The 23,294-nt window shown below is 54.2% G+C and overlaps 1 protein-coding gene across 1 annotated transcript in view; it reads left to right on the top strand.

The window, feature by feature from the left end:
* IGSF21 (immunoglobin superfamily member 21) overlaps window positions 1-23,294 on the top strand; it is a 271,838-nt gene that overhangs the window by 216,719 nt on the left and 31,825 nt on the right. Inside the window, exon 4 of the mRNA XM_065927481.1 lies at window positions 9,561-9,679. Within this exon, the coding sequence (XP_065783553.1) occupies window positions 9,561-9,679 (119 nt within the window). The remainder of the gene's footprint in view (window positions 1-9,560; window positions 9,680-23,294) is intronic.

Below are 23,294 nucleotides of genomic sequence, written 5' to 3' on the forward strand. Positions count from 1 at the left end.
ACCCCAGCACCCACCTCAGACCACCCTGCAGGGGGCCGTCTGGGGCTCTCCCAGGGCCCTGTCTGGGTCAGCTGGCACACGGCGCCTCCTTCTGCAGCCGTGACCTGCTGCTCACCGCTTCTGGACCGAGTCAAGCCACTCTTCCCTCCAGGGTGCTCGTGTGTCACGTGGAAGGTGACCGACATCCTGATTCTCCCGAAGCCGAAGGGTTCCTGGGACGCGGGATCTTCAGTGCTAAACCCAGGAAACTCTGAGACAAACCAGAACTCGCTAGCTGGTTAGGAGCAAGGCTGGGAACTTCCATATGGCCCAGTGGCTAAGACACATGCTCCCCAATGCAGAGGGCCCAGGTTCAACCCCCGGTCAGGGAACTAGGTCCCACACGCCACAACTAAAGATTCCATGTGCTGCTGTGAAGACAGAGGGTCCCGTGTGCTGCACCTAAGACCCAGGGCAGCCAAATAAATAAATATTAAAAAAAAACAAACCAGGCTGGACTGGGAGGTCTGATACTAAGGAGGAAAACCCCCAGGCTCATCCATGTACAACCTGAGCCCGTAGGACAGATCCGTTCATTAAGAGGAAGCTTTCTCCTCCACCAGCCTCTCTGCCTGGCGCACTCTCCATGGCTGCACACCCGTCCCGGGGACGGTCTCCCCAGGCTGCTCCTGGAAAGGGCTTACCGGAGGAGAACACCCAGGATTTGGTCCAAAGGAGGTGAAGGAATGTTTCTGACTCATCAGGTCACAGGCAGCTTCCCCAAGAGTGCATTAACCAAGGGAGACTCAGGTCTTACCATTTCAGGTGAATTTAGCCAAGTTCACACCAAATGAGATGAGACCCTTTGTTCTGGACCCAAACCTAGGCTCTGCGTCCCACTTTCTCGGCTGACCTTGAGGGTAGACTTACCTCCAGGAGGCCAGGAAGGACTAAGGACACTTCATCTGTTTCAGAAGCTGGGGCACGGGGACCAGCTGCAGACGTGGTCCCGGAGGGCGGGCTGAGATTCAGCGTCAGGTCAGTGTAAGACGAGAGCGATGGGGGCCGCCTGGCCGCTTTGTGGCAGCCCCTGGTGGTTTCAAGGACCCACAGAGCTGCAAAATCCATCCACCTCAGTCAAACTCCGTTCAACCTTACGTCAGCGCCTCCCAGGCTCCAGGTTTGGTGAAGCCAATGAAGGGGGACTCCCCAGTGTGTCTACTGGGAGAGGGCCGGTTTAAACAGAGGGATGGAGCCAAGGCGGAGGGAGGAGGGCTGAGGACCTGAGACCTGCCTGGAGCTTTTTAGAAACTCTTAAGACCTGGCCCAGAAACCTACTCGAATCTTCATTTGAACCAGATCCCCAGGGGACTCTCCAGCACATTCGAATTGGAGCCCGGCACCCCCGGACCTTCCCAGGGCCTCCCGTAGAGGATCCCATCCCAAGATAAGACCTAGGTCCAGACAGGCCCTTTCTCTCCTGGCCACAGCTGCTTCCTCAGACCTGCCAGTTGCGACAAATGCTACCCCCAGCAGCCAGTCCATTTCTGACTGCGGGGCAGTGTGTGTGGGGGTAGACGGGTGGGGTGTGCAGCCATCCAAGTCCCACGGGGGGAAAGTTAGACGTGGCGACGGCGGCTGGGTGGGGGCTGGGGAAGCTGGGGCCGGCCGAGCAGGTGACCCCGGGGCCACTGGACTGAACCAACAGAACCTGGCTGTCCGTGGGCTCCCAGCCAGGCTCCGCAAACTGCATAGGTGTGAGGGAGGGGCAGGTGCCTCGACCCGCACCCCTGCCTTTTACCGGAGAGCAGCGTCTCGTTAGCAAACAGCCCTGCAGCACCCAAGGCTGCCAGGCCTCATGGCCCTTTCTATTAGCTCTGCCTCAGAGCCCTGCAGAGCCGGCATTCTGCAACAGCGCCTCCAGTGTCACCGGGCCATGGCATTTAAACTTGGGGAGGAAGCAGGTGTTGGAGGGAGGGAGAAGCAAGGTCCGGGCCTCGGGGAATGTGAAGCCAATCAGGGAAGCATGGCGGGCACAGGAACAGTAAAACTTCATTCCTTTCCACTTGAGATCTTTCCAGCAAGCATCGTGGACAGCTGGGCAGGCACCCGGCTAATAGGATTGCGGGGGGTGTGCTTAACCTACTTGCAAGAACGAACTATTTCCAGGCTCCTTAGAAGCTCCATTTCTATGCAAACAATGGTTATACAAATGAAAGGCTCTCTCATCTCTTCATTAAAGCAGAGCCTCAAAGGACCAATCACTACCTGAATCTTTTCCATTAGCCCGGAATGAGGTACAGTCTACATAAACGAAGACCCCTGCATGAAAAAATGCCTTTGAAACAGGGTAGATTATCAAAGTTCGGTTCTGACAAGTCTTATTCCGTTGCTGAATTTTGGCAAGAGATGTGAAGCCACACACCCCTTTCTTCCCTCCATCCCAGCCTCCCTCCCTCCTCTTTGGGTTCAGGGCCTGATCAGGAGGGTCGCAAAGTCAGACTGGGTTTGGGCTCGATCCTCCAGTGGCTGGAAGCCACGGGATGGTTTTAAATCGAGAGAACCAGATCCTCACTGTGATAAGGGCACTCTGGCAGTAGGCAGCAGACTCGGGCAGGGCGAGATGGCAAGAATGAAGACAGAGGTGGAGCGGGTCCAGGTGGAGCAGAATCCGCAGGGTGGAGGGAAGGCGCTGACCGCGGGCCACCTGTCCTGCGAGCGCCCATCCCCTGAAAGAAGCTGAGAAGAAAACGGTGTCGGAGGCAAATGTCACCCACACTTTCCCCATCGGGAAGTCCTGCAGCCCCCACCCTTCTTCCCCGCCCTCCTTCACACGATGCCAACAGGACTTGCTGTTTCGGCTTAGAGCAGCATTTTAAAAGTAGAAATAAGGTAATGTAGAAGGAGCTGCTTCTAAAAGGGGCACCCCAGGTAGAGCGTGCAGAGGCAGAAAGCCATAAAAAGCCCAGAGGTCTTCATATCATCTCTGTATAAAAGCAGTTAGGCTGCGTCTTATCATTAAAACACGCCCAGCCACGCCACTCGCTGGTGTGGACCCAGGAGAGATGAAAGCGCACGTCCACACAGAGACTTGCCCACAGGTTCACAGCAGCGTTATCGTCCTGGCCAGGGAGCACTCGAGCATGCATCGGCAGGTCAGAGGATAGATCGGAGCGGGTATAGCTACGCCACGGGAGGCCGCTCGGCCTTGAAAAGGAACAGGCCAGTGACAAAGGCAACATAAATGAGTCTCAGTAATGATGAGTGAGAGAAACCAAACAAAACACCGTGCATGTTCTACGGTTCAATCTACATGAATCCTGGAAAGCGTGAGCCTAGCGAACAGGGGCAGAGAGTGGGTCCGTGGTTGCCTGGGGTTGGGGCAGAGTAGGGACACAAGGAAATTCGGGGGGTGATACGTTTACCATCTGTGGCAATGGCTTCGGTGGTGTGTATACAGGCGTGGGTGTGTGTGCCAAGCCGCTTCAGTTGGGTCTGACTCTTTGCGACCCCAAGGGCTGTAGCCCACCAAACTCCTCTGTCCATGGGATTCTCCAGGCAAGAACACTGGAGTGGGTTGCCATTTCCTCCTCCAGGGCATCTTCCCGACCCAGGGGACTGAACCCTGCTCTCCTGCATTGCAGGCAGATTCTTGACTATCTGAGCCACCAGGGATATTCAATACTCTATTGTAAAATCGACTTTGTGTTAGATGGTTTTGACCAACTATAGGCTAACGCTAGTGTCCTGAGCACATTTAACACAACGCTAAGCTATGATCCTCGGTAGGTTAGGCGTACTAAAGACGTTTTTAGCTTGATATTTTCAACTTTTAACGGGTTTATCAGGATGTGACCTCATTGTAAGTCGAGGAAGATCTCTATTGCTCTGTCTCATTCCATGCTAGGCACTCAGCACTGCAAACACAGAAGACGCTTAAGAGTTTATTTCAAAATTTTAATCCATTAATGGCGCAGGGGCAAATCTGACAAGCGCCAGGCTCTTCTCTAAGTGCATATGCATTTCATTAATTTAGGTCTCAGGTCTCAGCAAAAGTCCCTTACTGGATCATCTGATTCACCAACAATACGGGAAGAGTAACTCTAAATTCTGCAGCCTGTTTCCTCCCAGCCCCGCCCTCTGCTCCCACGTCCGTGATCTCCAGTCTGGGAGAATCTAGAACTCTTCCCAGTGGAGGGACAAAGTCAGGAAAGGAAGGATGATCGGAGGCTGTAAAGCCAGGCGGGTGTGGAGAATGTGACTACAGAGGGCTCTGCAATTAAGCGGCCCACAGAAGGTGGAAGAAGGGAATTTAGGAAAATAAAAGACCATCCCATTTCCCCCAGCAGGGAGGGAGCAGATGGCTCTTATTATCTGGAGAGGTAGCGGGCGAGGCTCAAAATAGAAAATACGCTGAAGAGCAGTGGAGGCAAATTCAGTTCCAAGGAGCTCAATTAATTTTCTGGGGAAGGAAGATCTGAGAAGCAGTGTGGGGACAGGACTGGGGCTTCCAAAGACCTCTCTTGGTCCTCGGCATCCATGAGACTTGGTTTTGAATCATAGCACCCACCTACTCCCTCTATGACCTCCCTCTTCTCTGGATGTCTCAGTTTTCTCGTCTGTACAATGGGGATAATATTATTGCTATATAGTACATACCAGAGCTGGTTTTAGACACTGCATCATCATAGGGTAGTGTCAAGGATCCAAGGAGATAGGGTAACACAATGCTTCTCATTGTAAATCTCTGTAAATATCAGCTCGTCCTAAAGGCTACAATGTCATAAGGCAGGTATTGGAGCACTCATTTATGAGCTGGAGAAACCAAAGCTCGAAGAAGCCAAAGAGCTTTATTCGACCTCATGCAGCTAGTCAGGTGCAGAGCCCAGACCAGAACCAAGGGTGCCTAGCTCCTGGCCCTGATAGCTTCTGCCGCCCTCATCATACAGAGATTATTCCTGGAGAACCTACCACGTGGCCAGACTCACCTTTAAGGAGCTTATCTGCTTCCCTGGGAAGGAAGACAAATGGGAACCAATGTGGCATGATATGGATAGGGTAGGTGCTCCAGACAGACACAGCCCTGGGGAGGCGGAGAGGGACTCTGTCTGCCCCGGGGGTGGGCAGTCAGGGCAGCCTGCCTGGCAGAGGCAGCGTCTGGATGTGAAGCCTAAGGGCCACTAGGTACCTAGTGATTCCGGTCGGTTGGGCTCTCAAGCCACATCAGCTCTGAGTTAAGCCCTTGAATTATCCCACATAATCTTCTCACTGTCTGACGGAGAGGGGTCATGAATGGGGAAAGTGAGGCTCAGCTGCCAGGGTTTGAAAGAGGGCTAGAGGCTTGTCGTGGGAACAAGAACGGAAGAGTGGTCCAGGCCGAGGGAGCAGGTTGGACAAAGACCACAGATGCAGGGAAGAGCCCTTGGCATCTCTGTGTGACCCGCCAGGCCCCGAGCCCTAAGGCTCAGTGCAGGCGTAGTGCACAGCAGGTGTGAATACCCGTGCTCAGCGTGGATGGCCTACGGCCCTGGCCTCGGACCTGGGGAAGCCCCAGTGCCCAGACTTTGCCCGACCTCGCCTGAGCCAGGGGGCCGTGGGGACAGCCAGTGGGCCCGGCTGTCTCTGTGCCCAGCTTTTCAAACACGGTTACTCGGCCTTCGGAGCCACTGTCCGTGTTAGTAAACTCTGGCTGCTAAAGTGTATTACACTGAACTCGCTGGAAACCTTTGCCGTTATTAATGGTTTATTGATTGCAACCCATGGCTGATGAGAGTAGGTCTCCTCACCCCCAGCCCCCTCAGGGCCCTGCTATCTGCGGAAGGCCTTCTAGTCAGCATGCAGATCAATGCCACTCAAATCTGGAGAAAAGGGGGGTCTCCCAGCCACTTAATCCACTTCAGGAGGATAACACTGAAGGCAGAGGCTCAGATGAGGCGCTGAGAAGAGGCGGATTGGTCCAGATCAGACTATGGGTGGAAGCTGCTGAATCTGCAGACAGGAGCGAGCATCTGCCTCCGCCTGGGGGAGGGGATGGGGCCACGGCATGGTCTGTAGCAGAGAGAGACTCACACCATGGCTTTCTGGGTGGTCTCGCCGTCCACTCGTGTTGTAGCTCTTGTCTGAGTACCTACCACGATGACAAGCACTCTGCAAGGCCCTGGGACACGCTGGCAAGCCAGCTGGATGCAGACTTGGGCTTCATGGATTCTCATTGCGTGTGGTGGGGGACGGGATGTCTGTGAGTCACTAATGTAAGTCACTAAGTTACAATGTAGACAAGGACTAAGGAGAGAGGTGCAGAGACCTGCTCTAAGAGTCAGCTATCTACATAACAAGCAGCCCCAAATCCGGATGGTTTAAAGCACCAGCCACCTATTATTGCTCAGGAGGGTAGGGGCTGGCCGGGTTTACTCCCAAGTGTGGCCTTGCCTGGACCAACTGAGCAAGGGGGAGCTCCCTCCACTCACTCTCAGCCTCCATCAGAGGCTTGTTCTCGGGACAGAGGCAGAGGGTGGAGAGAGACAGGTAGGTGGAGAGGGAGAGACAGAGATCGTTCTTTTGAAACTTAAACTTGGAATTTGCGTGCCATCATCACTTTCACCACTATTAGTTGAAGCAAGTCATAAGGCCAAGAATGGGGAAATAGATTCCACTTCTAAGTGGGAGGGCTTCCCTGGTGGCTCAGGTGCAAGTAAAGAATCTGCTTGCAATGTGGGAGACCTGGGTTCTATCCCTGGGTGGGGAAGATCCCCTGGAGGAGGGCATGGCAACCCACTCCAGCATTCTTGCCTGGAGAATCCCCATGAACAGAGGAACCTGGTGGGCCACAGTGGAGAAGACTCCACTTCTAGGTGGGAAGAGCTATAAAGGCATTTTGCAAGATACAGGGAGGCCGTTAATCCAGGTCACCACCGTAATCAATCCTCCATAGCCACCTAATCCAGGTGGTCACTTTCTAAGTAACTGTTTAACTTGAAGGTTGTAGCCAGAGGAATAAAACGCAACATTCACAGGAAAACAGACTGTTGCAATCAAAAGTGCTAACTCAGAAAAGAAACTTGGCTCAATGCACCCGTGAGCGTTACCGATAATGGATCCTGGATGGGATTTTGAAACGGAAAAGAGACATTAGTGGAAAAACTGGTGCAATTTGGGTAGAGTCTGGAGTTGAATAAATAATGATGCATTAATGTCGGTTCTTAGTCTGACAACTGTACTGTGATCATGTAAGAGTTAACCAAGGGGGACCCGTGAGGGGTATTAGGGCACTCTGTTCTCTGTGCAACTCTTCTGTAAATCTAAAATAATTCCAAAATCAAAAGTCTGTTTTTAAAAAGGGAACTTGGCACATGGGCGGAATGGAAGCAACGCCATTGTCACGGGAGGACGAGGGAGCTGAGTGTGGCGGGAAGCGGCTGTGCTGAGACTTGTTGGCCCAGATAAGAATCCTGGGCTTCATTTGAAGAGCAGAAAGAAGCCTCTGAAGGGCTTTAGGGAGGGGAATGCCATTAACCCCATTTGCATTTGAAAAGATCTGGGTTCTACCTGGAGAAGGATCTAGAGGGAGATGAGCATGGCAGAGAAGCGGGTTACCAGTCCCTCCTGTATTCCAGGTGAGAGTTGTTGGCTGTGGAGATACAGGGAAGAGAATGCTTTGGGATACGTCTAAGAGGTAGAGCATCCAGGATTTGGTCGCGGACTGTGTTTGGGGGAGCAGAGAAACAGGAGATACCAGCGATGGTGCCTGGAGTATTCCTTGGATCCCGGGTTGAAGGCAGGACCGCTCACGGAGCTAGGGAACTCGGCAGAAGAACATCCAAGGATGTAGAAAAGCCCCGGCAAGAAGCTTTCTCCTTCCTAAAGCACCAGTCCAGACGCCCCCAGCGCTGTCTGTTGTACCAGCTGTGTGTGTCACCTCCACGCGCCACCTAAACACACTGCGTGTGTGACTCTCGCCTGAACACGAGCGCCGAGGCTGCCTAAGCACGTCACCCATGTCCCATCACAGCAGTACATCGTCTGCTCACCTGTGTGGCGGTCACCTGTGCGTTTCCGCCCGTGTGTCAGCCGTGTCACTACTATTTTGTTTTATCGCCTGGGCAGCTGCCAGCCCCATGCGTCCCTGGAGCCTGTGTCTTTGCAGAGGTGTCACCTGGCCACCTGCCACCTGCGCCTCAAGGCGCCTCTGTATCAGGCGCCCGAAAGCTCCACCTGAACATGCCACTCTGGGCGGCTGTCACTCGAAAGCCTGCCCGGCAGAGAGGCTTTTCATTTTTCTCTCAGGCTAGCTGAGTTACAAACAAAGAAAATAGTTCCCAGAGGGAAAACAGTTCCTGCTGTTTCTGCTATCACCGTGTTCTTTTCTTCCGAGCCGGGAGACAGCATCGTCCCCACCACGCTTTCCTGATGAAAAGCTCCCCATTCGTGAAGCCTTTTCATGACAAGTCGGCAGACCAGGTTTCAGCCTCTGTTTTCTGTGGAAATGAAGATGTTTGCTTACGCTAATGGGAGGTGGGCGGTGGGTGGCAAGGAGTCACGGTTCGAGGTGCTGGCTTCCTTCATGCGGCCCCTGGGTGGGGAGAGAGGCTGGGAGCCCGGGTGTGTGTGTGCGCGTGTGTGTGTGTGCGTGTGCGCGCGTGTGGGCACGGAGGTGAGGGTGTGGTCCGTGAGTCACAGGCAAAGGAGCTGGAAGACAAAGATGGGGTGGAGACTGCGGAAGAGGGAGGGGAAGGAGTGGGCCCGAGGCGCCAGGCTCGGAAGCAGCAGGTGTAGGAGAGGCTGGCTGAGCGGAGAGTGAATCAAGTTGGCGCGGGGCTGCGTGTGAAGCGCGGAACCGAAGGCCACCCCTTGGCGCCAGCAGGGCCGGGACAGGCGTGCGGGCCTCAGAGCCTCCGCCCGTCCTAGCCACCACCCTCGCCCCCGCCAGGCCTCTGGTAGGGCTGCAGGGCCAGCGTTATGGGAGGGCCCTGTGCTTGGCACTTCCTGGGGTTCCCCGAGCATCAGCTTCTCCTTGGAGTTTTCTGCAGCTGCGTGAGAACCCCCAAGACGCGAGCACAGAGACCTCCCTTCTGTCGTGGCCAGAACAGGCCCCTCGTCGGGTGCTCAATGAGGCCCAGAGCAGGCCGGAAGTCGCTGGAGGACACACAGGTTTCCCCCTCGCGGCTGCATGGCCTCTGAGCTCCAGGTCACAGCTCCGCCCCTTCCGAGTGTCCAGATCTCACTTGGCAGAAGCCCTGTAGCCCCAACAGGCATCACAGCATCCAGGACCACAGGCAGCGGCCCCTCGGCCACCTTAATGCGGTGTTCCTGCTTCCAGAGGTCTTGCGGTCACATCGCCACATGCAATCCTCCCTGCAGGCCACCCCTTCACCCTCCGGAGCCTAGGGCGCAGGGCCCGGGTGCCGCCGGTGTTCCGCGAAGTCGCTCCCGCTCCCAGCACGGCGCACGGGCGTGCGCTGCTGGGCCCCGAGGCGCTGCTGAGAGAACCCTGGATGGTGGGGCTGTGGGTGTTGGTTTCCTAGGCGCTGTGACTTCCAGCCCGGACGATGGGTCCCCATGCTGACCCTCTGTGCCCCCCGCAGGCTGCCTGAGGTCCGCATCTCTGACAACGGCCCCTACGAGTGCCACGTGGGCATCTACGACCGCGCCACGAGGGAGAAGGTGGTCCTGGCATCGGGCAACATCTTCCTGAACGTCATGGGTGAGTGCGGGGCTCGGGCCCTGGTGTCGCCGTGTGTGTGCACGTGTGTCTGTGTGCGTGTGCGTACCCAGGCAAGTGGAGGGGCTGGCCCGGGAACCACCTGCCCAGATGCCCACCATACTGGCAGGAGACCCTCTTCTCGCCTCGGCTTGCCCTTGACGGCAGGGGGCCGGCCATGCCCCGGTGTGACCTGCGGCCCCTCAGGAACCCCTTCTCCTACCAGCACTGACACCCGGGCCTTCGGGAGGCGGGGCCCAGCCTCATCCCTGGAGCCCCGTGGACTCACACTTTGGCGGGTGAGAATTTTACCAGCGGACCACCCATGCACCGGGACTCGGCCCTTTGAAGAGGCTCTGATACACTGGTTAGGATGAAAGAGGAACCAAAGGGGCTCTGAGACTTCCCGAGAGGCAGCAGCCTGCAGCGGCCGCTGGGCCTCAGCTTCCCCTTCTGTAAGACGGGACTGAGACGCGGGCCAATGGGACGTTCATGGACCTCCTAACTCCAGGCCCTGTGACCTGGTGAGGTCACAGGGAGGCGATGCTGAGCTGTGTGGGCCCCATCTCCAGGTGGAAGCCAGGAGCCATGTTCTTGGAAACACTTGTGGGCAAAGGGCACAAAGTGGGGGTGGGCCCCCCCAGGGGCATGAGACTCCAGGAGCCTCCGGGGCGGGCGAGGGGGTTGAGCCAGCATCTCAGTGACGCTGCACACCCACTGCAGAGAGAATGTCCCCTCCGTGTGCTTCCCGAGGCCTTTCCCAGAACACAGACGCATCGGGGGACGTTAGAAAGTGTGCTAGACCAGATGTCAGCATTCCTGGGTTTCCACTCTGCGTCTGTGCCTCCACCTCTCCATCTGTAAAACGGGGACAAGAATACCAGTGCCTGTCTCTGGCTGGTGTGTCCCCATACCCAGCTTCGGCTTCTCAGCTTGTAAAGCACGGCCTTTCCCAAATGGTCTCAGAAGCCCCTGCCGGCACTGGGGGCCAGCCAGGCACACTCTTGAGCTCTGGGTCAGCTCTGCGGCCAGGATTCTAGGCACATGGCCTTGACTCCAGACTGTGTTCCCTGATTTCCTTATCCAATGGTATTTATCAGGGAAACAAATCTTGCTGTACTCGGGCCATCAGTGAAAGCATAGAGGCCCCGTGGACAGTCACTGCTTCTGGGGAAATGGAAAACCTCCGAAGACCTGAGGCTCACCGAATCCCACAGGAGTAGCACGTGGTGTGGTCTGGCTTCCTGGGGTTGGGCCAGGGCTGGCAGGTGGCTCTGCCAGGGAAGTCTACCCTCTTGCAGTCACCGACCCACCGAATAGCTCCTGTGTACTTCGATAAGAAATGTCTCAGTGTCTGGCCCTGAGCTGGTCACATCAAGGAAGCCAGTGAGGAATGAAACTCTTTGTCCCATTGAGAGGCTCCCAGTCTGAACAGGGCCATATTCTCAATTGTTTATTCATCAGATATTTGTTGAGCACCTACTATGTGCCAGGCAATGGCCACACGCTTTCAATAGGAAGCATCTTTGTCCTTGGGGAATGTGAGTCCTGTGCATGCTGTTGTTTAGTCGCTGAGTCGCTCACGAGGCAAGCCTAAGACACGAGCACAGACAGGTAAGTGAGACGGCTGTGGGCTCTTCTTGGACGCTCAGTGTCTGACCCTTTAAGACCCCCTGGACTGTAGCCACCAAGCCCCTCCGTCCATGGGACTTCCCAGGCAAGAATATCGGAGTGTGTTGCCATTTCCTTTTCCTGGGGAGCTTCCCAACCCAGGATCAAATGCGCGTCCCCCGCATTGGCAGGCGTATTCCTTACCGCTGAGCCACCAGGGGACACTTAGGAGACGACTGTGGATAGTGATGAATGTTGAGAAGAAAATGACGCAGGGTTATGGGATCAAGAGTCGCTACAAGTGGAGTGGCGGCCAGTTCAGAAAGGGGGCTCCGGGAAGGCTCCTGGAGGCCGTGCGCCTAAGGGGTTTCCAGACCGTGCGTCAGTCAGACCTCACAGCCAACCCGAGGGGAGGGACTCGCTACCCCTACGTTGCAGACACAGACATGGATAGGCACCAGAGAGCTGGCAGCTTGCTTGAAGGCACACAGCAAGACTCACAAAGCCTTCCTGTGACATCAGGCCCCTTAGTGCCGGGGCCAGAGCCCAGGCCCCTTGACTTCCGGGCCAGCTGGGCTGCACAGATGGAGGCAGTGTAGACAGATGGAGGCAGTGTAGACAGATGGAGGCAGTATAGATGGTCCAGCCAAGACAGTGAGACAGATGGAGGCAGTGTAGACGGTCCAGCTGAGACAGTGTACACAGTCCAGGAGGCAGTGTAGACAGATGGAGGCAGTGTAGACAGATGGAGGCAGTGTAGACAGATGGAGGCACTGTAGACGGTCCAGCCAAGACAGTGAGACAGATGGAGGCAGTGTAGACGGTCCAGCTGAGACAGTGTAGACGGTCCAGGAGGCAGTGTAGACAGATGGAGGCAGTGTAGATGGTCCAGCCAAGACAGTGAGACAGATGGAGGCAGTGTAGACAGATGGAGGCACTGTAGACGGTCCAGCTGAGACAGTGTACACAGTCCAGGAGGCAGTGTAGACAGATGGAGGCAGTGTAGACAGATGGAGGCAGTGTAGAAAGTCCAGCTGAGACAGTGAGACAGATGGAGGCAGTGTAGACGGTCCAGCTGAGACAGTGTACACGGTCCAGGAGGCAGTGTAGACAGAAGGAGGCAGTGTAGACAGATGGAGGCAGTGTAGAAAGTCCAGCTGAGACAGTGAGACAGATGGAGGCAGTGTAGACAGATGGAGGCAGTATAGATGGTCCAGCCAAGACAGTGAGACAGATGGAGGCAGTGTAGACAGATGGAGGCAGTGTAGACAGATGGAGGCAGTGTAGACAGATGGAGGCAGTGTAGAAAGTCCAGCTGAGACAGTGAGACAGATGGAGGCAGTGTAGACAGATGGAGGCAGTATAGATGGTCCAGCCAAGACAGTGAGACAGATGGAGGCAGTGTAGACAGATGGAGGCAGTGTAGACAGATGGAGGCAGTGTAGAAAGTCCAGCTGAGACAGTGAGACAGATGGAGGCAGTGTAGACGGTCCAGCTGAGACAGTGTACACAGTCCAGGAGGCAGTGTAGACAGATGGAGGCAGTATAGACTGTCCAGCTGAGGCAGTATAGATGGTCCAGGAGGCACATGGTCTGACCAGCTCACCAAACGATCCTGAGCCGGTTCCTGCCCCCGTGATCTCCGTGTCCTTCTTCGTACAGTGAAGAGGTGGAGGGAGGTAGCCCTGCGCCTCACCCCCGGCTCCCTCGGAGGCAGAGTGGTCTCGGGGGCCAGCCCGGGGTGCCCAGCTGGCCTGGCGTGGTGCTCCCAGCAGGCTCTGGGGGTGGGGTTTTGTGCCTTGGGGCCCCTCCCAGGGCAGGTGGCTGTCAGAGCAGGGATGGGCAGACAGCTCGTGGGATCCCAGTTACTGAGCAGGAGGCTGAGCTACCAGGAGGGACCAGAGAGGGGCGGGCAAGAGATGCCACCCTCCCCCGCATGTGCCCCCAGGAAGGCTCCGACCCCTGGACATTCAGGGCTTCCCAGGTGGGGCCCGCCCTGGAATAGCCGCCTCCCCCTTTCGGTTCATCCTCTGACCATCCTCATGCTCAGAATCGGCCGTGCTTCTCACCAGCCTCTCCAGCCCCGTTACCCCTGACGGGTCAGGCTCACCGCTGCTTGCCGGGCCCGCAGGACTGGATAACTTGTCCCACCCTGGCGTGTGCCTGACGGCGGGTGACCCTCCTGCTTCATGCACGCTTTCTTACGGAATCCTAGGGACAGCCCTGGGAGCCGGGAGATGTTGTAACCCCTGTCATAAGAGTAGACTGAGGCTTTGGGAGAGGAAATCATTTATCTAGGGTCGTAACAGCCATCTGAGGCCAAAGCCTATGGTCTAAACTAGCGGTTCTCAAACTTGAATGAGCATCAGAAGCGCCTGGAGGGCTTATGAAGATACAGCCCCTGATTCAGCAGAGCTGGGTAGGGCCTGGGAATCTGCATTTCTTACAAGTTCCCTGATGATGCAGGTGCCAGGACCACATTCTAGAACCTCTGGCCTAAACCTCTAAGTCTTCCAAAAACACTCATTCTGTAGCATCTCTGTTGGTATCTTAATCTATACATGTATCAACAGCTACTCTTATTTATAGACAAATGTATTTCTCCTTTCTCCTCTGATTCTCACCTCCCCCCAGACATGGGAGAACACCCCATCTGTCCCACATACAAGATAAGGACACGCAGGTTTGGATCTGAATTCCAGATCCACCATGTGACCTGGGATTCATTAGCCTCCCTGGGCCTCAGTCTCTCCATCTGTAAAATGGGGGTAAGGATGCCTCCTTTCTAGGGTGATTGTGAGGTTTAAATCAGAAAAGGTTTGTAAATACCTAGCCCAGCAAGAGTCGGCCAGGAGGCTCAGTAGGTCTGATTTCACTGTCTTTATGCAAACTGTCTGGGCCTGCCTGCTCTCAGGCACGGATGTGGCTGCCTCCTCCTTGCCCCTGGTTTTATCCCTGGCACAGAGAAGTCTCGTCCACTATTTCTTATTCCCAGGAGCTTTAAGACAGTCTAAGAAATGAATGCTCACAGCTTTGTACACCGTGGTCCTTGGAGAGGGGGTCCAGTTCCTGGGTGTCAGGGCGGCCCCACTCTGTCTATCCGTCCTCCTGTAGGTCAGCCCGTCCTGGGAGGAGCCAGGATATTCCCCAACTTTGAAAAGGAAAGCCACCCTTGGCCAGTTTGTGCCAGTTCCATGGTACTTCCAGTGGAGCCTTTCACCTGATTCTCACAACAGTCCCTAAGGGGCAGGATTGCTAGCATCCCCAATTCCCAGATGAGAAGACTGAGGCTCAGGGAGAGGAAAGACCCCACTGGTGACTGCCCCAGCCCGGGAGCAGCTCGGCTTCTGAGGCTCATGAAGGCCCAGAATGGCGAGGGAAAGGCTGCGAGAGACCGAGGCGCTGAGGGTGTGGCCATTTCCTGCGTCTCATCTCCTGTGACCCAGCGGCCGCATCAGACCACGAGGCAGAGCCCGCATGGTGCGCGCTGCGTGGACCCGGGCGCAGAGAAGCAAGCGGTTTGCTCGGCCAAGACTGGGAGGATTAAGTGACATAATCCATAGTATAGAAGGTTCTGAGCCCAGACGCAGTCTGAGTATTCCATAAATAGTACCTCTCTACCAACGACTATAAATACAAGAGATAAACAACAGCCCTCCTCCTGAAGAGCATAGGAAACTATATTCAGCATCTTGTAATAAACCATAACGGAAAAGAGCAGGAAATAGAATATGTACATACGCATCCATATATATACATATGTATTCTGCATCCACAAGGGTGGCTGTATGTGTGTGCATAACTGATCCACTTTTCTGCACACCAGAAATTAACACAACGCTGTAAATCAAACCATTCCTGGTTCGGGCCAAAGGTCAGGCCTCTGTGCTTTCACTGCCAAGGGCCTGGGTTCAGTCCCTAGTTGAGGAACTAAGATCCCATAAGCTGTGCAGTGTGGCCAATAATAATGATAATTTCTTAAAAAACGGTGCGTGTGTGTGTTAGTCACTCAATCTGTCAGACTGTTTGCTCCTTTGTCCGTGAAATTCTCCAGGCAGGAATCCTGGAGTGGGTTGCCATTTCCTTCTCTGGGGCTCCTGTAGAGGAAATGATAATTGGATGCCTCAAGTCTAACGGAGCCCCCCGGACTCTCTCGGTGTAAATCGACTATACTTCAACATACATAAACACATACATAAATAAGAATAATATCTCTCACAATAAACAGTGTCCATGTCAGTTAAAAATCAGGCGCAGTTAGAAAGGTTTAAGTTTTGCGTCCCCCTCCTCCCCCATGACTCTCTTCTTTAGACAAGCAGTTTTCAGGAATTAAAGTCGAGTCGCTGTGGCATGATGAAGGAAGACCCTGCTTTCTCACACGCACACACACAGTGACCTCCAGGCAAGTGGAGGTCATTGGAAGCTGGGGTCTCCTTCGGGCCACCAGGGACCCTAAGGGCCGTGGCAGCCAACAGCAGGGCCAGACAGCTCCGGTCCCGTCTGGGGGACCGTGGGGAGGGGGGCACGGAGGAGCTGGGCAGCGCCCACCCCCGCCTGCACGAGCGTCACGAGCGCAGAGCAGGTCCACGGGAGAGGCGGCGTCCCAGTCTGCCGTCACCAAGACCGCGTCCGTCTGGAGCATTCTAACGCGCTGTTTCCAGAGGCCTCGGGGTGGAGATCAAAATGCAAGCGCGGCTGTAATTTCACGCCTATAACATCCCCGCTCTGTGGTGGGGAAAGACATTTGGGAGCCCCTGGGTGACACCGGGGGTTCGCGCTGCACACAGTCATTAAAATGTTTTTATCCAAGCTGCAGATAAATTGTAAGCCAATTTGAGAGTTGCGTGCTGGGCCCAGGAACGCATTATACACCGTCACGGAAGGCTCGCTGAAGCTCTTCTTGGGGGTGTAGGTCACGCAGGGGAGCGTGTTCAGCCTGGGATGTTACAATCAATTAAATGTTGAAGGGCCCAGACACCCCCACCCGCCGAAGCGAAAGAGGCTGTTCTTCTGGTTCTGCCACAAGACCGAGGCACAGGGCTTCCGGGCCACCCTCCCCGGGCAGAGCTGCCTCCGAGGGCGCCTGGAACCCAGACCCAGTAATCACGGCCCCCAGCAGGCAAGCCCTCTGGGAGCGTCCGGTGGGCTGAGGATTCACCATGTGCCTCTCACGAGTGCCTCTCAGAGGAGGTGATGTCATCCCCCTCCTACAGATGAGGGAAAGGAGGCGCTGGGAGGTTACGGGAGCGCCAGAGCTGAGGCCACAGCAGGTCTGCGAGACCAGAGCTGAGGTTCCTAACATCAGCTGCTCGGCTTCTCTGAGCCGCCGACCTTGGCACAAAGACTGTTGGTGACGCAAGTGCCCAGGGAGCAGGGGTGGGGAGGGAGCGCAGGACGAAGAGCGGGGGCCCTGGGGAGCCTGCCCCCCAGCGGGGAGCACCTCGCACTCAGAACCCAGTGGGGCTCTCGTTTCTTCAGGGGCCTGCAGGAGTCGGGGGCGGGGAAGAGCACGCCATCAGTGCCCCCCACCCTGCCCGCTTCCCCATTCCTGCTCCCAAGACCCCAGAAGCCGCTCTCCCATCCCCTACTACCCAGGGCCCCTCACTACTCAGGCCCTCTGCACGGAGCACTGGATTTGGAGTCCAGCCGACCTGGGTCCAAATCCAGGTCAGTGTCCACGTGTGACATGGACGGTCCAGTACTGAAATTCCTGTTTGGTAAAAACAATGCCAAAATGTCTTCCTTAGTTCAAATATATTCAGTTCAGTTCAGTCACTGAGTTGTGTCCGACTCTTTGTGACCCCATGGACTGCAGCACGCCAGGCCTCCTTGTCCATCACCAACTCCCGGAGTTTACCCAAACTCAGGTCCATTGATTCAGTGATGCCATCCAACCATCTCATCCTCTGTCGTCCCCTTCTCCTCCCACCTTCAATCTTTCCCAGCATCATCTTTTCCAGTGAGTCAGTTCTTCGAATCAGGTGGCCAAAGTATTGGAGTTTCAGCTTCAGCATCAGTCCTTCCAATGAATATTCAGGACTGATCTCCTTTAGGATGGACTGGTTGGATCTTCTTGCACTCCAAGGGACTCTCGAGAGTCTTATCCAACACCACAGTTCAAAAGCACCAGTTCCTCGGCACTCAGCTTTCTTTATAGTCCAACTCTCACATCCATACATGACCACTGGAAAAACCACAGCCTTGACTAGACGGAGCTTTGTTGGCAAAGTGATGTCTCTGCTTTTTAATATGCTGTCTAGGTTGGTCATAGCTTTTCTTCCAAGGAGTAAGCATCTTTCAATTTCATGGCTGCAGTCACCATCCGCAGTGATTTTGGAGCCCAGAAAAATAAAAGTCTGTCACTGTTTCAATTGTTTCCCCATCTATTTGTCATGAAGTGATGGGACTGGATGTCATCATCTTAGTTTTCTGAATGTTGAGCTTTAAGCCAATTTTTTCACTCTCCTCTTTCACTTTCATCAAGAGGCCCGTTAGTTCCTCTTCACTTTCTGCCATAAGGGTGGTGTCATCTGCATATCTGAGGTTATTGATATTTCTACCGGCAGTCTTGATTCCAGCTTGTGCTTCATCCAGCCCAGCGTTTCTCGTGACGTACTCTTCATATAAGTTAAATAAGCAGGGTGACAATACACAGCCTTGATGTACTCCCTTCCCTATTTGGAACCAGTCTGTTGTTCTGTGTCCAGTTCTAACTGTTGCTTCCTGACCTGCATACAGGTTTCTCAAGAGGCAGGTCAGGTGGTCTGGTATTCCCATCTCCTTCAGAATTTTCCACACTTTGTTGTGATCCACACAGTCAAAGACTTCGGCGTAGTCAATAAAGCAGAAGTAGATGTTTTTCTGGAACTCGCTTGCTTTTTTGATGATCCAGTGGTTGTCGGCAATTTGATCTCTGCTTCCTCTGCCTTTTCTAAATCCAGCTTGAACATCTGGAAGTTCACGGTTCACGTACTGTTGAAGCCTGGCTTGGAGAATTTTGAGCATTACTTTATTAGCGTGTGAGATGAGTGCAATTGTGTGATACTTTGAACATTCTTTGGCATTGCCTTTCTTTGGGATTGGAATGAAAACTGACCTTTTCCAGTCCTGGTATATTAGAAGGTGATTTGGCTGTCCATACAGACAGACATTTTAAATCTCAAGTCTCCATTCACTCATTTATTTACTAAATATTTATTGACACCGGGTACATTCCAGGCGCTATCGGATGTATGGGAACTCAGCTTCGGCAGTTGGACGGACAAAATTCCAAGTCCTCCAGGAGCAGACAGTGCAGGGAGGGAGGTAGCCACGAGCAAGTAGACAGCCAGGACTGCGATGCCTGAGAGGGCAGGTCAAGCAGAGCAGAGGGAAGCGGGGTTGTTGTAAACAGAGTGACCAGCAAGGCCTCTCTGAGAAGCTGAGGAGATGACTCTCCAAGAAGGTGAGGCCTGAGCCGTGTGGGTTTCATGCCTTCATGCAACCAGTTCTACAACCACTTACTTACTCAGCATTTCCCCGGTGCCAAGCACAGTTCTAGGCAATGAAGACACATCTCACAGAGGGAGGCAGCTCATGGCGCAGATGTAGAAGCAAGGCTTGGGGACCTTGCTGAGTCCCCAGGGCTGCCGGTAACACATGATCCTAACCTGGGTGGCTTCAAACAGCAAGAGTGTATCCTCTCGCAGTTCTGGAGACTCGAAGTCCAAGATCAAGGTGGAGGCAGGGCTGTGCTCCCTCTGACAGCTCCAGAGAAGAGTCCTTGCGTGCCTGTTCCAGCTGCTGGTGGCTGCCAGCAATTCTCAGCATCCTTGGCTTGTCAGCTCCCATGTCTGCCTCCATCCTCACCTGGCGTCTTCCCTCTGAACCTCTGTGTCTCTGGGTCCCAACTTCCCTCTTCTTGTAAGGACACAAGGTGTTGGATGAGGAACCACCCTCATCTATTATGACCTCATTTTAACTTGGTTACATCTGCAAAGATCCTATTTTGCAATAAGGTCCCACTCACAAGTCCTGGGGAGTAAGGACTACAGCATGGCTCTTGTGAACGGGAGACAGTGTCAGTTGCTCAGTCGTGTCTGACTCTTTGCGACCCCATGGACTAGAGCCTGCCAGGTTCCCCTGTCCGTGGGATTCACTAAGCAAAAGTACTGGAATGGCTTAATCTCGTCTCCAAGGGATCTTTCCGACCCAGGGGTCTAACCAGGGTCTCCTGCATTGCAGGAGGATTCTTTACCGTCTGAGTAACCAGGGAAGCCTTGACTCTTGGGTGGGGGGCGGGGGGGAGACACAATTAAACCCGAAACAGTATCTGAGCCAGGAGGGAGAAGAACAGATTCACTTGTCTGATTTCAAAGCCGGAACTCTGGGCTCCCAACCTCGTGAGTCTCTCACTGTTCATGGTGCGTTTGCTCAGCTGCTGGATACTGTGCTCAGCTTTTCACAAGTTAGTTTACTGAACAGGCACGAACGCTCTGGAAGGTGGGCACTGCCGGTTCCCTTTTGACGGGTGAAGAAGCCGAGAGGTTATACCACTCACCCAGGCCACCCGGACCGCTAGTGCCAGAGCTGGGGTAAGTGCATCCCAGATGCGTAACTCCACTCTGCTGGCAGGCACAGAGCATTGATAAGTATTAATAAAATGTTCTATCTTAGGATCCCTGTGTCTCTTCTAGAGGCTTCCAAGTGAGATTGGCAGAAGAAGGTAGAATTCTGCAACCCGAGGCCACAATGGCACCAAACCACACTATATGCTTTTCCAAACCTGGGGCCGGGGGACACGGCTTCCACCCCAGAGAAAGGCTGTTAATGAACTTTGCAGAGCTTGTCTTTTTCATCAGTTATGTTTTACTGAATTTTAATTAAGCACATCTGGTACTTTTTTCCCCTTACTTTTTTCATCTCAATTGACTTTTATTGTGATAGAATTCACATAAGAGATAATTCACTCATTTAAAGTACACGAGTCAATGGTTTCCTGGCCAGGCCTCCTGGAAGTAGCCTCAGCCTCTGTCACCCTCCCCGCCCCAACCTGCCCATCGCCCTCTCCAGCCCCAGGGTGAATTTCCTCTAATGGACTGAAAGAATCAGAGTCCAGAAAGAAATCCTCACATCTGTAGTCAATTGATTCTCGACAAGGGCGCCAAGACAATTCTGTGGGGAAGGAAGAGTTTGTTCCAAAAAACGGTGCTGAGACAACCAGATGGCCACATGCAAATGATAAAGGCGGACATTCCCTCACATCGTGTGCAAAAATCAACTCGAAATCCATCATCAATCTAAATGTAAGAGTTAAAACTATAAAACTCTTAGAAGAAATGCATAGGAGAAGATCGTGACTGTGATTCCATTGATCTGATGCCTATCTCCAGTGTGATTCTGTTGCCCCTCTGACGCATGACTTGGGGCCACAGCCCATGAGAAGCCTCCCCCCCTTCCCCCCCACACCCTGCCCCGTGGCCATTTCCTGGAGCTTTCCTATTAGCAGGCACTCACCCTGGGGCTGGTGAGAGTTATAGGCCTGCGTGGAGGGTGACGGAAGCTGAGCCCACTTCCACGAGGCCAGGCCAGAACCTAGGATTTCTGGAGAGATTTGGAACTCTTTCTAAAACCAGATTCTTTTATTTTTAAAAGATCATCCTCCATTTATAGCTACTATAAAAGTTTGGCTATGTTTGCCCTGTTCTACGATGTATCCTTGTAGCTTATTTCTTTTTAAATTTTTGTTTTCTCCTGGAGAAGAGTTGACTCGCAATATTGTGTTAGTTTCAGGGGTACAGAGAAGGGATTCGGTTATGCACATGCATGCCTCTCTGCTTTTTCAGATTCCTCTCCCTTTGGGTTATTGCAGAATGCTGAGCAGAGTTCCCTGTGCTATGCAGTTGGTCCTCATTATCTGTTCCACATATAGTCGTGTGTATATTGGGCTTCCCTGGAGGCTCAGCTGGTAAGGAATCCACCTGCAATGCAGGAGACCTGGGTTTGATCCCTGGGTTGGGAGGATCCCCTGGAGAAGGGAAAGGCTACCCACTCCAGGGTTCTGGCCTGGGGAATCCATGGACTCTACAGTCCATGGGGTCGCAAAGAGTTGTGAATGACTTTCACTTTCGTTTCTTTAATCCCAGACTCCCGATGTATCTCTCCCCAACCCCTCGGAGCTTATTTTGTACCCAATGATCTGTGCCTCTTACTCGCCTGCTCTTATATATTGCCCCTCCTCCCCCCCCAATGGTGACCATTTGTTTGTTCTCTACAGGTATGAGTCTGCTTCCTTTTGTTATATTCACTAGTTTGTTGTGCTTTTCAGATTCCACATATAAGTTATATCACACAGTATTTGTCTGTCTGCCTTATTTTAGTATTTAGCATATTTAGGTGTTTAGCGTAACGCCCTCCAAGTTCCTCCTTGTGGCTGCAAATGGCAAAGTTTCCTTTTGATGGCTGAGGAGTATTCCGCTGTACACCACATCTGCTTTATCCACTCATCTGCTGACGGACGCTGAGGTCGCTGCCGTATCTCAGCATTATTGTGAATAATGCTGCTACAAACATAGGGGTGCTGTAGCTTTTCCAATTTGTGTTTTCAGATCTATACCCAGGAGTGAATTGCCGGGTCCTGCAGCCGTTCTGCTTTTAGTTTTGTGTGAATGGGTGCAGCCGTTCTTGGAAACAGTAAGGCCAGATTCTGGAACTCAAGTCTCTAGATTCCTAGCCCGGTGTTCCCGTCTAAAACCAGGAGCATCTCCTGGACCAGTCCCTGGAGTGTCGGGAGCCTCTCTTGACTCGAACAGGAGGAATGTCTCTGGCTCCAAGTAGGACGGGGGGAGTGAGGGCCTGGGCGGACCCGGTGCCCGTCAGAGACCCCCTGCTGCTCCGCAGGCCCGAGCAGAGCAGAAGTGCAGCTCTGCCTCTCTCAGGCTGCCTGCGGAAAGCGGCTGCGGCTGGTAGGATCCTGCCCGTGGGGCAGGCCGGCTGTGGGACCCTGGCGACTCTCTGCAGGACCAGAGACCAGCTGGGCCATACGGTGGTCCAGGGGCAGGTCAGTCAGCGGAGGGAGGTGGCTGGTCTGAGAATCCCTGGAGGTCCCCAGGCAGGAGAGCTGGGAGGTGATATTCAGAACCGTCCCTGCAGCCCTCACCATAGTCCAGGCCGCCTGCTGGGTGAAAAATGATCAGCTCATTCCTGTCTTGAAGCAGGAAGGGACGAGCCACCTGCTGGGCTTGAACTAATTACAAGAACCAGCCCCAGGCGACTGCAGTGGCCCCGGGCTCCAGAGGGCACAGGCTGCTGTCAGGAGGAGATGGTGGGGGCTGAGTTGGGAATCCGGCCAGAGCTGCGGAAGTGTCCTGGGGTGCGGAGGGGAAGAGGGTGTGAACCCAAACCTCCACCTCCCTCTCCAGACGCCCCCAGGGTCCTGAAAACCTGACCTGGGTGCTTCTGTCCACCAGGAAACACCTGGGCTCCTCCAAGCCCTCTCCATCCGCCACCCACCTCCCCACCCGCCATGGGCGAGTGACGGTAAATGTGTGTGCGTGCACGTGCGCGCTCAGTCGTGCCCGGCTCTCTGTGACCCCATGGACTGTAGCCCGCCAGGCCCCTCTGTCCATGGAATTCAGGCCTGAATACTGGAATGGGTTGCCATTTCCTACTCCGGGGGAATCTTCCTGACCCAGGGTTCGAACCTGCATCTCTTGCGTCTCCTGCATTGGCAGGCTGATTCTTTACCGGCTGTGCTCAGACTGGGAATAGGAGAAGGCTGGGTAGCCCCGATGGAAGAGCTGCTCCTCTGTTCAGTAAGTTGACTAGAAACAGCGCTTGCCTCCCAGGAGACTCAATGGCTGGTTAAGGGTACAGGCCCCGGATTCAGCCATAATTCTGAAACCCAGCTCTGCAGCTACGAGTAACAGGAGCGGGAGATGTCTATTGAGCGTGTGCTACACGCCAGTATTCCTCCCTGGGAAATCCCACGAACAGGGGAGCCTGGCAGGCTATGGCCTCTGGGGTCACG

Source organism: Muntiacus reevesi, chromosome 3 (assembly GCF_963930625.1).
Source record: "Muntiacus reevesi chromosome 3, mMunRee1.1, whole genome shotgun sequence".
Taxonomy (NCBI): domain Eukaryota; kingdom Metazoa; phylum Chordata; class Mammalia; order Artiodactyla; family Cervidae; genus Muntiacus; species Muntiacus reevesi.